The 14100-nt window shown below is 35.5% G+C and overlaps 1 protein-coding gene across 10 annotated transcripts in view; it reads right to left on the reverse strand.

Annotated features, from left to right (window-relative positions):
* Window positions 1–2828: 2828 nt before the first annotated feature.
* The window catches only part of VPS13C (vacuolar protein sorting 13 homolog C), a 100766-nt gene continuing 89494 nt past the window's right edge, over window positions 2829–14100 (reverse strand). For 4 of the 10 annotated variants that reach the window (XM_075160311.1, XM_075160316.1, XM_075160317.1 and 1 more), the window contains 4 exons: window positions 8740–8831; window positions 7313–7436; window positions 6970–7053; window positions 2829–4567 (listed from right to left, as the gene is read on the reverse strand). In XM_075160311.1, the coding sequence (XP_075016412.1) occupies window positions 4466–4567; window positions 6970–7053; window positions 7313–7436; window positions 8740–8831 (402 nt within the window). In that variant the 3' untranslated portion in view covers window positions 2829–4465. Of the gene's footprint in view, window positions 4568–6969; window positions 7054–7312; window positions 7437–8739; window positions 8832–10178; window positions 10252–14100 lie in introns of all 10 variants that reach the window. The other 6 variants (XR_012675256.1, XR_012675254.1, XM_075160314.1 and 3 more) reach the window with 4 other exon arrangements.

Below are 14100 nucleotides of genomic sequence, written 5' to 3' on the forward strand. Positions count from 1 at the left end.
TCATATACTTGGAACAAATTTTATTTCACATCTAGATGTCTAACAATTTTTTTCCTTCAATCTGCCCTTCATGTACTGTGTGGCATCGTATGTTTAACTGATAACTGCCCTCTCCCTCAAAAGCATACCTTTATCCAGGAATTTTTAATAAAGAGACTAAAGCTTTGATTTTTCCGATAGAACCTGAAGTTGTATACGTTGATTCTCCCTCCACCTGTTTCTTATATTAAGATTTCTCTTGAAGTGGTCAGTCCACTGGCATCTATTTCAAATTAAGTCTTCACACTCAGGTTTGAATAAATGCGACTTTATAAGCTGTTGAAAGAATTTTTTTGTCAAAGAGATGCTAGCTAGTTTCAAAAGGTTTCACAAGTCAGTTTTCACTTTTAAAATTAAATCCTTTTAATTTTATTTTTAAATACTCTGAGCGACCCAAGATCCCCTTACATAAATAATCCTTGTTGTCAACTAAAGACCAAGATTAGGATATACCTAGTGTAATCACTATGTCACTCTACTACAACAAAAGCATATTTACTGCCAGCAATGAAATCATAATATTGGTACCTTGATTGTTAAGCTGAATTGCTTAATTTATCCCCTCCTTAAACTTCACAATTAATCCCCTCTAAAACTATTTAATCTCTTACTACTAAAACACTCCCTATTCAGTGTCTATAATAAACCAAACATTCTTCCAGACTCTGCAAATGTTAAGAAAATGGTTAAACACAATGGTGAAAGGTGTGAAGTTGTTTTGATGGGTATAATTTAAATTAACCCAGGAAACACAGAACCTCACATCCCTAGGGTTTTTCTTTCTTTTCTGGGGGAGAGGTGGGTATTTCAGATTTCTTATTGCAAAAGCATCACAGAACAGCTGGGGTTGGAAGATATCTCTTGAGATTGCACAGTCCAGCCAGTTGTCCAGGACCATGTCAACTCAGGTTGTTAATATCTAGAAGGATGGAGATTCCACAATCTGCGTGTTTTTAAGAGTGGTGGTGGTATTTGCTTCTTGCCAGACTGGACACAAATTCAATGAAAATTATCAAAGTAAATTACTCGCTAAAAAAGCCCATAGTTAAGTGGAATTGATAGCACCACCCTGTGAAGAACCACATACACCTATTTTCTATTTCAAAAGTTCTCATGTCTTTCTCTTTTTTCTTTTTTAAAGCATTAGATGGTTCTAAAATCATAAGCAAAAGTGTATTAACATGTTTTTAAATGAAACAGTTTGATTTTATTATCATTTTCTGCTACTGTCCTTTAAAATGGTTACTAGGTTGAGACAGATCTACATTGAGGAAGGACATACTGTTCTCTACCTAGGAAGCAACTGAGCATGCTGGGGGAGGGAGGGCATGACAGAAAGGACCGAGAAAGTTTCAGAAAGGAGGCTACAGCTCAAGCAAGTGACTGAGAAAACAGTTGAAAGGACTAAACACCCATCCAGGCCCTGTAAAAAAAACACCTCTGAAGAGCCAGAGAAACCTATGATGAGCCAGAAAGCAATGGAGTAACTAAAGCAAAGCAAGAACCCAGGCCCGACCTAAATGCTTGGAGTTCTAATTAACAAACTAGTATTCCATGTCTTATATTCAGTACAACTTGGCTTTTGAGACAGCAGAAACTTCTGGGAGCTCATTGTAAGCAAAGGTCTAGGAAGATCTCAACAGTCTGGCATGAGAAATCACTTTGTTGCCAGACAGTGTAAATAAAAAAAAAAAAAAGCCAAAATCTTTGAAAAAGCTCTTCCACTTTTCATTGCAGCACGTGGTTGAAATTCATCACTAAAGACTGTTTGAAAACGCACTCTACCCCAACAATGCCTCATTCCCACAGATCATCTAAACAGGATTTGATTTTGCAGTTGTTCTTATGCTGGACATACACTTAGGGACTAGACAAGAGACCCTCCTTGTCCCTCAATTCCCTCAGCCAGCACTTCAAGAAGATGTATACCAGCTTAAGGAAAAGGGCAGAAAGGTACAGCCAACTGCATTTGCAGCTGGAGAGAATGCAGCAATGCTAAATGCTGGATAAAAAACAAGAACAAAGACAGAAGAACACATGGTAAAATGGAATGGAACACCTGAGGAAAGCACAGGACAAGCACTGGAAACCTACTGGTCCCACACATCGATCTTCATTTAAGCAAGAAATGGAATTTCTTAGCAAATGATCTCTCTCATGTCCTCTTGAGTGCTTGATCCAAGTGATAAAGAAGGTCATTCGTTACTTCTTCAGCTGGAATTTTTAGTGCCATCTATCAGTTCAAATACAGCTAGCAACCCAAACCGCAGAGACATGCATTTCAAAATAAAGAATTGTTCTATAGAACCCTACTGCTTTTCTTCAGACTATTTTAAATAGGAAGCTACTTCACTGTACCTAATCACATATAGAGTTAGAAAATAAAATATCTACTGTTTACAATTCAACCAGAAAGTTTACAAATAAAAATGAGGAAGTACAGAACTGAATCAAGCAGAAGACTGGACTCAGAAATGTGTCATCAAGAACTGTTTTAAGCTCCAATTCTCTACCTCAAAAAAGGCACATGGTATCATCTAAACACACACCGAGAGTACACTGAAATGAAATCTATTTTCAACTACGAATTAAGAGACGGTACACATACAACTATCCCTTACATGCCAGACACCAAGTTGAAGGAAACTTGAAGCTGGGCTGTAGAAAGCTCTTCTGCAGTATGCTAGTACTCAAAAAATTTTTTCCATATAATGCCGGTGACATGTGGCAAACCAACAGCATATAACGTATTTTAGAAGCAACAATATTTAAAATCATAGCACAAATAATTGCATATAAAAATTTATTGTCTTTTTTTTTTTTGTTAAACACAGGCTTGAAATACGTACAACCTAGACAGCTAATGTAGTTAATGTTTGAGCAGAGCTTTCTAGGAAATAGGTGATATCACAGAATTAAAGGTCATACCACATTTTTTCCATTATAGCAAACCAGTGCATACAATCGCAATAAAATCATGTCTGCAGATGCTGTCTTAAAGTTCTTTGTTTGGCAGCTTACTTTTAAATATCTTAAGCTTTCTAATTTTGGTGAGATCATAGGTACAGGTTAAGAGTACATTTATAGAATCCACCAGCCCTTAAGTATAAAGAGAGTTTAAAAATTCAGGCCTAGTTCTCACAATTGCTCCACTTACTGAATAGATCTATGCAAGAATATTGCCATTTTTATTTATTGAGATCATATCTATAACTATTATCTAGTACAAAATTAAACAAAAAACCAGAAATCATTCTTTCCAAGGGAAGTAAGTTGGAAAAAACAATTTTCAAGAGTAAGTATTTGCAAGGACACCTTATATCTTATTCGAGAACCAAAGACTGACAGCAAGAGCTCTTAGTTTACTAATCACTGAACTAAAATGTTTGCTCATATAGTCCTTGACCCAGGCAGTTACTTACGTATGTGCCTAGTGTTAAGAATGGAACGTGACTCAATGAAGTTTGTGCGATTATTCATACCATTAAGAACTAGGCATATACTTTAAACATGCTTAAATACCTTGCTAAACTGAATGCTAACAGTCTTCAGGAAGAGAAACTGCAACAAAAATATTACATCAGAAGTGACTTTTAGTTTAATGGGATGGCACTCTTCCAGTGGAGAAACTATACACTGAAATATGGAAAGCTAATTACTTTGATTCAAGCTTTTGACATACAATGCTGTCCAAAACCAGTGTGTTGTTCCTCATGGAGAAGACTTTAAGTGACAGCGATACAACCAAAACCATATATATGCACATGACAGGTGAATAATATTTTCCATTTTTAAAGTGCAGAGTTTCATTTGCAGCGTAAGTGACAACATTCCAAAGTAAGCATTTCCAGACAACAATAGCCTATTTTTTTCATACATATTTATTCTTAAGTTGCTCCAGTGCAGTATTTTCTAATACTAAACAGACAGGGGTGAAATTATAGCAGCTAAATTGTGGACGCTTCTTTCTTAATTTACAGAGAATGCTGCCTAAAATAGAAGGACTTTTTAATTCGTTTCAATCAGTAACCTACGTACTTTATTTTGCAAAACACTAGAACCACAATTACTACAACCTGTCTGTAAACCATAAACTTAAGAGTGCAAATCAGACATCCACTTTATTTTAGAATCCATTTACAAGAAATCCTGACATGAAAAAGGGCAGAAAAGAAAATTTAAGAGTGGGAAAACATTTTAGCAAAAGTTGTAATTTTAAACTTAAATGCATATTTTAGAATAATGAAATCCATAGTTTTAGAAAGAGGCATAGCTTCTTAAAATAAAGTGTTTATGGCTGCTAACCCTGAAGGAAGACCTCAGATATCTTATCTTTACTTTCTGCACAATGTTTCCATGTTGCCTCTAATCAATTTTAGGGATAAAATTGCATACCAAAGGTCAAACCGGACAAAACTTGTCATTATCAAGACAGCGTTTGTGGTTTCTTCAACTGCAACGATGCTTGCTTAACCAACTTTTGTTGTTTTCTTGTTGCCCGGGCTTCCTGAATGGCACAACAAATCCTCTGTAAAGCAACATATTGAAAGAAAGAAAATTAAAGCGTGCAATCTGCAGTTTTCTTCCAGAAGATACTACTAAAAATAGTAAAAGCTTAAATACTGTAAGAATAAGGTCTTTTGAGGAAAATTTAGCATCAGATCAAAATTAAGCAATTTTTTCTCTTCTAAAATGGATAGAAAAGTATTGAGAGCCTAAAACTACTAGATTCAGTCTGAGGTAAAAAGACTCAGAAGAGGACTCTGTTCAGGCCAAATAACCAAGAGGTTTGCATTATCATTATCTGGAATATAAGAGAATCATTCACGATAATTAAAAGAAGATATAAATGACAGCAGGCACTTTTGAAAATATTTACAATGAAAAGCACTCTCAAACTGGATAGTTAGTTGAAATCCACAGAAGGATAAATTAAAATAGAACCTAACAATAATTCTAAAATTATAAACAACTTAACTCAACAAAGCAGTGCAACTAAACCAGTCATTTTTATTTAATTCCTGAATCCAAACAACCTAATAGTTAAAAAAAGCCCCACGTCTCAACTGTCTAACATTAAACATATTGTACATTATGCATAAAATGTGTATACACAATATTAACAGAGTGATATATCTCTAGTCTGAGAAAACTAATGTCAATGTGATATGCCTAGGGGGGAAAAAAACCCAAACCAACAACCAAAACATACTGGGGTAGCTTGGATGGTCAGTCTGATTTTACCCAAGTAATTCCAGCACTTCGTGAAAGCTGAAGTGTTTGAAATGCTTGTGAGGGCTTTTTTTATCCATGATTTCAATAAAAGTGAAACTCATTTATACAACAATGAATACTAAAATAAAGAGTAAGTCGAGCTGGATGGACAAATAACATGCATCAGGTGTATTTGAAACATTTATGGGTTTCTGATAACTCATGGAGGCTGGGGAAAGATTCAGAGGACTAAAGAAGGGCAAACCTAAAACCCTTGTTTGTTTTTTAGAGGAGACAGAAAGAACAAGGAAGCTACAGATAAATGTCTTTAAGATTAGGTCAAGGTTGTTTCATGCACATACAAAGGGCACCACGTAAATCTTCACAGAAGTGACAATTATTTGTGAAGCGTACTTTTTTTGTGTCTTCCTATCAAATTGGTATAGTTTTACAAGTGGGATCTATGCAAAGAAGGGAGATGCAAATGAAAAATAATACTGATAAACTCAAGAAACAGAAATCCACAGAAGGTAAATGGGTAGGTGTTGCACTTCAGGATAGAAAAATTTATTTTCAATGTATACATACCAGCATAAACACTAGCAAAGGAACACGTTGTTAGGCAGAAACAGAAAGAAGAGAATTAAACACAAAGAAGTATCCTAGTGTGGCCTGACTGTTGTGTACAATGTTCCAGCTTTGGCCATGACACTAAGATACAGACAAACTAAAAGGATTTTAGTTAACCAAAAGTGTGATTTGGAATACACGCTGTAAAAAAAAAATCGAAGGAACTTTTTCTTTAGACAAGAGACAGTGAAGAAAATACAGATTCTCAGTAGATAAAAAGAGTGCCTCAAAATGACAGCAATTTTTTTTTTCCTTCCTGGTCTAACCCATTCTTTTAGAAGGCTTGATCAATTCAATAGAAGCAATTTGACCCCCATTCTGATTCTAGCTGCTGACTTGCCATTTATTGGAGCTACAATTTCAAGTGTGCTTCCAAGATACTGTGCATCTAACTGATTTCACTACCAGGAAGAACTCCTCCTCTCTCATCATCTGATACAAAACTACAGTAAGACGGATGGTTTCCTAGGTAAATTTTTCTGTTGTTGAAGTACCCTGGAATTTATACAAACTGTTAGTTCAGCTTGTGAGAGTTAGCGATGAGACCCAACCATCCATAGAACATCAGCCTCTCCAGCATCAATATAAACAAATATTTAGAGATAAATGGTAGAAAACCCAGGTGCGGGGAAGGTGGGGGTTGGAAGCGGAGAGGAATTTAAGTAAGCCTTTTCACACAAGGTACACTTAGTGGATTAGTCCAGTGATCTTGAAATAATGAGGAGCTAGCAGAATTCAGAGGTATGCTGAATTCTAGAGACTATAATGAACTTAACCTAGTACTTTAGGTATTTGAATTATTTTCCTTTAATGTGTTTTAATATACAAAACATAAGACTATGCAACTTCAACCTTAAATTATTACCGCATATACTCTCTTGAATGCTTTAGACTATCTTGTCTCATCTTTCTCCTGGTTAAACTCATTTTTCAACATGAAAGTATGGTAAACAGTCCTCAGGCACAGCAGCCTATTCTGTAACAGGTCTCTGAATGTTGCCATCTTTTTTACGTGCTCAGTTTCAACAACTGTTAACAATATCAAAAGGAGAGAAGATGAAAGAAAAAAAAAAAAAAAGAATATACCCTTGCTGTAGTTTCATCCTGAAGCTGAACTGTCTTTACACATTCATGACCTGTACTGTCCTTCCTTTGGAACATCTTTCGATCCTGTTGCAGAGGGGAACAAAAACGTACTTCAGGTGACTCACAAAACAAGAATGCAGAATTTGATACTTAAATGCTCTGAATGTCAACTTCAGGTTATATTTCAACGTGGCCTCTGTCCAACCCAACACATACTTTCAAGAAATCTTAAGTAAATCCTGTCTCATAGTCCTATGGTTAGCTGTTCGAACGATAAATAAGTTAAGAGCATGTTTGGACCTCTAAGTGTGTTGAATAAAAAAAGTTTACATGCTTTTCTTACCAAAACAGTAATTTTTAAAACATTTGCTTCGTAGGAGGGACAGCGTGTAAAGTCTTCAAATAAGTAATCCCACTCTGTTGTTAAATGGCCTAAGATTTCCACTTCTTTTACATATATCACTCTCCTGTTCAGAAGAAAAAAGTTAATACTCAATTTCTCCCTGGGACTAGAACTTTGCCAGAAAAAAACAAAACAAAATGAAGAAAAGAAATTCGTTTGAGAAGGCATTTTCTATGTGGATTAAAAGTATCTACTCAGTCACAGTGGAACCACATTTCTTTAATATATATTCTGAAATAATCACTTTGTCCTTAAGACTCATAGACGATCTATGATATTGTATAGTATGCGCAGGCCAATTTAATCGAAACCCATCCAGCCCTCCAAATCCAAACATTTTACTAGCATTGGATACCAGAGGGTCATCAGTTAATTCAAAACAGTTCCTCAAAGCCAGCCTCTATCACATGAAGGTAGTCAAACAGCTACATACTAGCTACACAATGACACAATTACTACTAGACTGACAGATGATCAGTTGCTACTGTTTATAGTTGCTAGTTAGCTGCCCCTTAATTACTTCAAAGCTCCAACGTCACCTAGCACCCTAAGACAAAAATAGGTGGCAGTTTTGAATGGAGTTAAGCTAGAACTTTTATGCATGTGGAGAGGAATTGGGATAAGGAGAGTAGTGCACATTTATCTAAGCTGCGAACAAATAAGTCACCTAACTACCATTAAAGGATTTTGTCAGTATCTTGAAAAAGCTTGTTCAGCTGCAGAAGGAATTTTGAGATGTGCTAGTGATTGTAAAACAAACACGGTGGGGTGCCTCCCGGAGTCTCATTATGGATGAGCCTATCTCATACATTCAGGCAAGGTGGATGTTGGTGACATTTGGGATGGGGAGATCATAATCCTTGGGTTCCTTTTCATTGCCTAAATGTATTTAGAAAGTTTTGAGTCCTCAAACTGTGTATCCAAGACTAGTAACATCTTGCATTCTAATAATTGTCTGATGAGTTTAATATTAATTTTCATACTCGTACAAAAACTTAAGGTGCCATTTAGAGTATCCTTTAGTTAACAAGATGGTAAACATTATCACAATGTTGGTTTGACTGCAAACACTTATCACAAGCTAATTTGAAAAATAAGAAAAAAAGAGAAATAAAGAATATTTCCCTCCAGTAAAGGGTCACTGACCTCAGAGTAAACTGTCTTCTTAAATTAGTATCTAGTATTGACATCATTACCATATTATATTTTCCATAAAGGAAACAAAATAAATTATTAAAAAAATCAAGAAGAAAATGGACAAGGAAAGTACATATGCAGAGAAGAGCAAACAGTTTAGACTTAGCTAGATATCTAATCCTCAAGTTGAAACCAAGACAAGCCCTTAGAAAGCCTTCAAAACTTAATACCTGTTGGTAACAATAAGGTTTGCTCTTCTGCTTCGTGGAACTGCATAGTGGTATCGATAGCTCTCTTTTTCCAGTTTTCTGATGTGCAGTTTCTGAAACAGAAATAGAAAATAATTTTTGGGCTGTAAAAAGAAAACTCAAAGTGGTGTTTTCAATTCAAAAGCCTTTTAAAAAGTTACCTCATTGAACTAGTTCTTTAAAGGCAGACTCTCACAGTGTTCTCACTCCTGAAGCTGAGTCACTGAAAGGTCTGATCCATTCCACACAAAAGGTGGAACAGTGACGCTGCAGTATCAGACTATTTCTTCAGCTTTAATTTCCTTTCTGTGCTAATAATTGTTTAGTAATGAACATTACTACACCCCATGCTGCAGAGTTGATTCAAGAATGAAAATCCTGCAACAGTACCTTTAAAGGCAGCAGCACATGACCCAGACCCTTAGAAATAAACTATCAAGTTACAAATACTCAATGCACTTCAAGGTCAGGACAAGGTTGAACGGACATGCCTATTCAACATCCAAAACAAGAAGGTATATGAAAGTGTAAATCAAATTAGTCATCATGTTTCTGTTAGACAACTACAACTCAAGTGACAAATTATGAATACAGAGGTTAAAAAATTTTCGAAATAAAGTACTGAAGTGCTTCATAGCTTTTTTTTTTCAGTTCTTCATTATTTATTACATATTTTTCAGATTTCCTATTCTGTATATGCTGTTTAACCGAAGTATAATATTTTCTAGAGCATGTCACCAGGTTTACAATATTCCATCAACTCCAAAGAGCAGCACAGAAGACAGTCTCACAGTCATCCCTAAATCAAGCTCACAGTAACACTGGCTTAAAGGCAACAAGATTGACAAAGCCACACACCAACTTATTTGTGGGAAATGGATACACATCAAAACATCATATAGAAAAAGGTAAAATTGTTAAATGAATTATGTACTACCAATGGGAACCCAACCTCAAACTGGGTATGAGAATAAATCTGTGCCAACTACTGGTTCTCCTGCTATAAATTTGTCAGAAAGCAGGCAATCTGCTTCTGTCCACCCTATTTTGCCGCCTGCTTGATTAACTAATGTAACACCTTAACTATGTGTTACAGGTAAATGTACTTGGGTTACTAGTTTGAATGAATGTTAGTTTTCAGGACAGAAGTGGTCTGCTAGAATTAAACACCCTTTCTGTTACAATCCTGTATATATTTAGTAGGTTGCTACAATTCACGTTCCGACTGTAATTGTCACGTACATGGTAAATATGTAATTATTACTAAAGAGCCTTATCTGTACACAACATAGGTTGTATTAAATGCAGAGATCATGAATTCTCTGGGTAGCAAACCTACCATAGTAACAGTGTCATATCACACACATCTGATCTAAAACCAACTACTAGCAGAACACGCCAATGGGAAGCCCCTAAAATACCTGTGCTTATCCTTCTCTTTGGGGAAACCGTACATTGTTACATTTAAAGACGAAAACTCTGGCATGGAAAAACCTGAAACAAGGAATATACACATCAGGTTTAAAGCTAGTTCCGCATTTATTTTGGACTGCAAAGCTAAGTATAGTTGTAATATGCAATACATACATTCCTATATTTCAATCACCTCATGTCTCTGAACCTGCAAATCAAAGTGTCACTGATGTTGGGATTCTGCGAAGTTATTCATTAGCGACTAGACAATATTTAGAAGCCAGCAATACTGGTAATAGTAGAGCAGTTGGATTATATAGTCTCAACCTTGGAAACAAGTGTTGGAAAGAGGATGTGCATACCCAGGACTTTGCCCTAAGACTATAGCCAGCGAAAGCATCAGGATCCCATTTATACTCAAGAAGCTTCTAACAAACACAGGGCTCCAGCACAGTAGTCACAAAAGCCTGGTCAGGGTCACTAACCTAGTTATGTTCTCTGACAACCATGAGCTCTTTATATTTAAAAATTACGATGGTCATCAATAGAGGATTTTACAGAAACTCCAATTACTACAGTCTTCCTAAGTCACAAAATAAAACTTACCATTTATTGCTAAGATCAACAGCTTTCAACTATCACCGCAGAGAAGTCAACTGAAATTTAACCTATGGTACAAGCATCCCAAACACCTACTCTACCCTCTACCACTAAGAACGTTAAATCAGTGCAAAAAATCTTTACAAAATACACATTCTACTTGTAAATAATGTTTAATTAGTAAAACTGAACAAAGACAGTTATATAGGCATAATGTCAATGCATGTTAGCTTTGTACTCTCTAAGCCAATACAACTGCCTTTTCTATCATACAATCTGTTTTAATGGGAAATGTGCAGCTCCGGTGTAGGAACGCGAGGAAACATAAGGAAGAACGAACGCCATACATGCTCTGCCTGGATGCACCTCAGATCGATGTTTAGCAAGTGCCTGCAATTGGATGCGTCAAAATTGGTTTGATGTTCTCCATAGCAAAATAAGATGACCTTCAGTTCATTTTACATCTGCTACTGTGGAATTCAGCCTCTCTAGAACAGCAAATTTCTCAAGTTGTTTCTGACAAACTAGTGAGAACAAATTAAGAAGGGAGGACTAAAAATTCAGTATGTTTTTAGTTATTCCTTGTAAAGATACATTTCCTTCTGTATTTCCATAGCTGGATCTATAAAACTGGTAAGATGACAACAGAAGCTAAACTTGACTCCACATTTATCTATCTATAATCAACCACGCAGGCTAAGAACTCTGTATAGTTTAAGTAACCAAAATGGAAAGAGCTTTTGTCAACTCAGCTTACATCAGAATCAATTAAAAGAAGCTTCAACATTTATTTATATTTGCATTTTATTTTCATATATTTAAAAGTTCAACAAATGTCTTAAAACATCATCATACATTGCAACTGACCCCAAAAATCCTTTAAGCTCAAAAGTGGATTAATATTCAAGAGTTTAAATCAACAGCATAGTGTTTTCCTGGATTTGCTCCCTAGTGATGTGACGTTTTGAAAAACATTTTAATTCAGCATTTTCCAGCAACCAGAAATATAGGTTCCACACCTTCTATAAAAAAAAATACCACTTTCTGACCATCTTAAAAATTTGTACTGTAAAACGTACATGAAAGGAAGAAAAATGCCAGAAAGACTGCTTATCTCAGAGTGTCTTCAAAACATCAGTAGAAAGATGGCAGCATAGGACTAAAATCAAAATATGAACTCATATTTTATACCTGAACCATAGCTATTGTAAAAACAAGTAAAAATTAAAGAAATACAAAACCTACCACCATGTAAGACTGCAATTCATATTCTGCAATCCGTATTCTGAATCCTTTTGTTGGATATGCAAAAGTGAGATGTGCCACATATGTAAACAGATTTATTCATAAGCATGTTCCTCCATTTAAACGCAAAGCTTTGGAGAGAAAGCCTGTTTCTCCTGACTTCAGAAACTTTTTAGATTTTACATGCAATATGTCACTAAAGCAAGAGTTCCCACTGAGCTCTGTGCCTAAGAGATGTAATATTTCTCAGAGCTATTCTCAATACACCTGATAGACATCAGCACAATGGTGATGGCATTACGTAAAAAGCGGGTTGCACTTGATGCAATTACTCCATGATCTGCACACTCTTAAAATTCAGGCACCTTCATCAAAAGCTTTTATTTTTATGAGAATACTAAAGCACTTTAAAGAAGTTCAACTCATTCTTATTTTACATGGAAATTAAAGAACCAGTGCAAATTTAGGCAGCAGAACAGTGACTCAACCAGAAATAGAATCTGCAGTTTCTTGAAGCCTATGGTAGTATTCTCTCTGCCACACTGTCTCACCACCATGTCTGAATTATTCATTAAGTGTTCTGCGTTCTTTATAAAGCTCCGTGCTTTAACTGGGAAATGAAACAAAGTAACACCATAGACACTGAATAATATATGAATTGCATCATGTCAGACCCCAAGTGCTGGGGTTAGAAGACAGTCTCCTCACCAGAGCAGGCAAGAATACCTGCATATTAAAAGGCAAGACTAAAAGCCAAAGGCATTCATTACCTAGCAAATCTCATCAACTACAAACACTCCTCAAACAAAGATTAAAACTCATGAGAACTTAATTCCGCGGAAGACAATTCTCCTAGAGTTGCCCTATTTGTTCTTTGATTTCTCCAGCTATACATACTGTGCATTTATGTTTAACAAAACGCATTCTGTACTACTAAGCCTCACTGCATGAGCTAGAGACATGGCCTGCAAGATGTCAAATCTGACTTTCCAGGTTTTGAATTGAGCAAGCAGATCCCTATATAGCCCATATACATTAGATCCAGCACTTGTGGGAAAATGCACTGTGTAAACAAGTTTACACAAGTGAACTTATCTACTCCATCTGGCTACTGTCCTCATTCTGCACAAAAAAAAACTTCTGAGAGGAAAAAAGTAACTTATCTTTTAAGACCTACATATATGCTCGTCCTAAGCCAAGTTCTAATGTCTACCAATGTCTATATTTCACATACAAGTATTTAAGTGAAACATTTTTTTCGTCCAACCACTGGATAGTATTGAGGCATCCATTCCTTAAGGTAACCTTACAAAGTTTCAGCCTTGTAAGCGTATATTTATTTTAAAGGGACATATGCATTAAAGTTAGTTAAAATAGATGAGAGGGTGGGGATTCTGGTTAAACTACTTGTAATTTTGAGTTAAAACTGGACCCAAAAATAAACAGCACTAGTACCTATAAGTTGAGTTATTTGCAGTTAAATTTGTAAATGCATATAAAACTGACTTTCTGACTCATCTTCCTTGTTAAATATCCTTTTTCCTGTAAAGAAATTGTCCCTCTCTTGCTTGCAATTTACATTAGAAAACAAAACCTTCCCAACACTAACCTTTAGCATAATAATCAAAATCAGTAGTTTAAAAAAAACAAAACAAAACAAAAAAACCAAACCAAACTGTGTTCAATTAACAGACTTCTGAAAGGAAGAAACTGTATTTAGTGAACTATACAGAGGATTCATTCTTGGTTAGTATACAATTCCAATCTACACCATTTAGATCCACGAAAAATACAAATATTAGATGTGCAGGAACTGTATAATACCCAGTTTTCAGTGTTAATTGTGCTACCTTTTCCTTTTTGATAGTTAAAAAAAATAGTGCAAAAAACAACAAAAAAAATCTCACTACATGAAGAAATTTGGTTTGCTTAGTATATTACAACTACTTCATTTCACTTAATTAGCTAAAATAAAAATCCACTAAACTTTTTTTTAAACAATTTTAAATTAAATAAGCTATTGACCATTAAATTCTAAAAAGGCATTAGCAGCAGTCTCTGCTCAACGTTTTCTTTTATGTATGA

Source organism: Calonectris borealis, chromosome 11 (assembly GCF_964195595.1).
Source record: "Calonectris borealis chromosome 11, bCalBor7.hap1.2, whole genome shotgun sequence".
Classification (NCBI taxonomy): domain Eukaryota; kingdom Metazoa; phylum Chordata; class Aves; order Procellariiformes; family Procellariidae; genus Calonectris; species Calonectris borealis.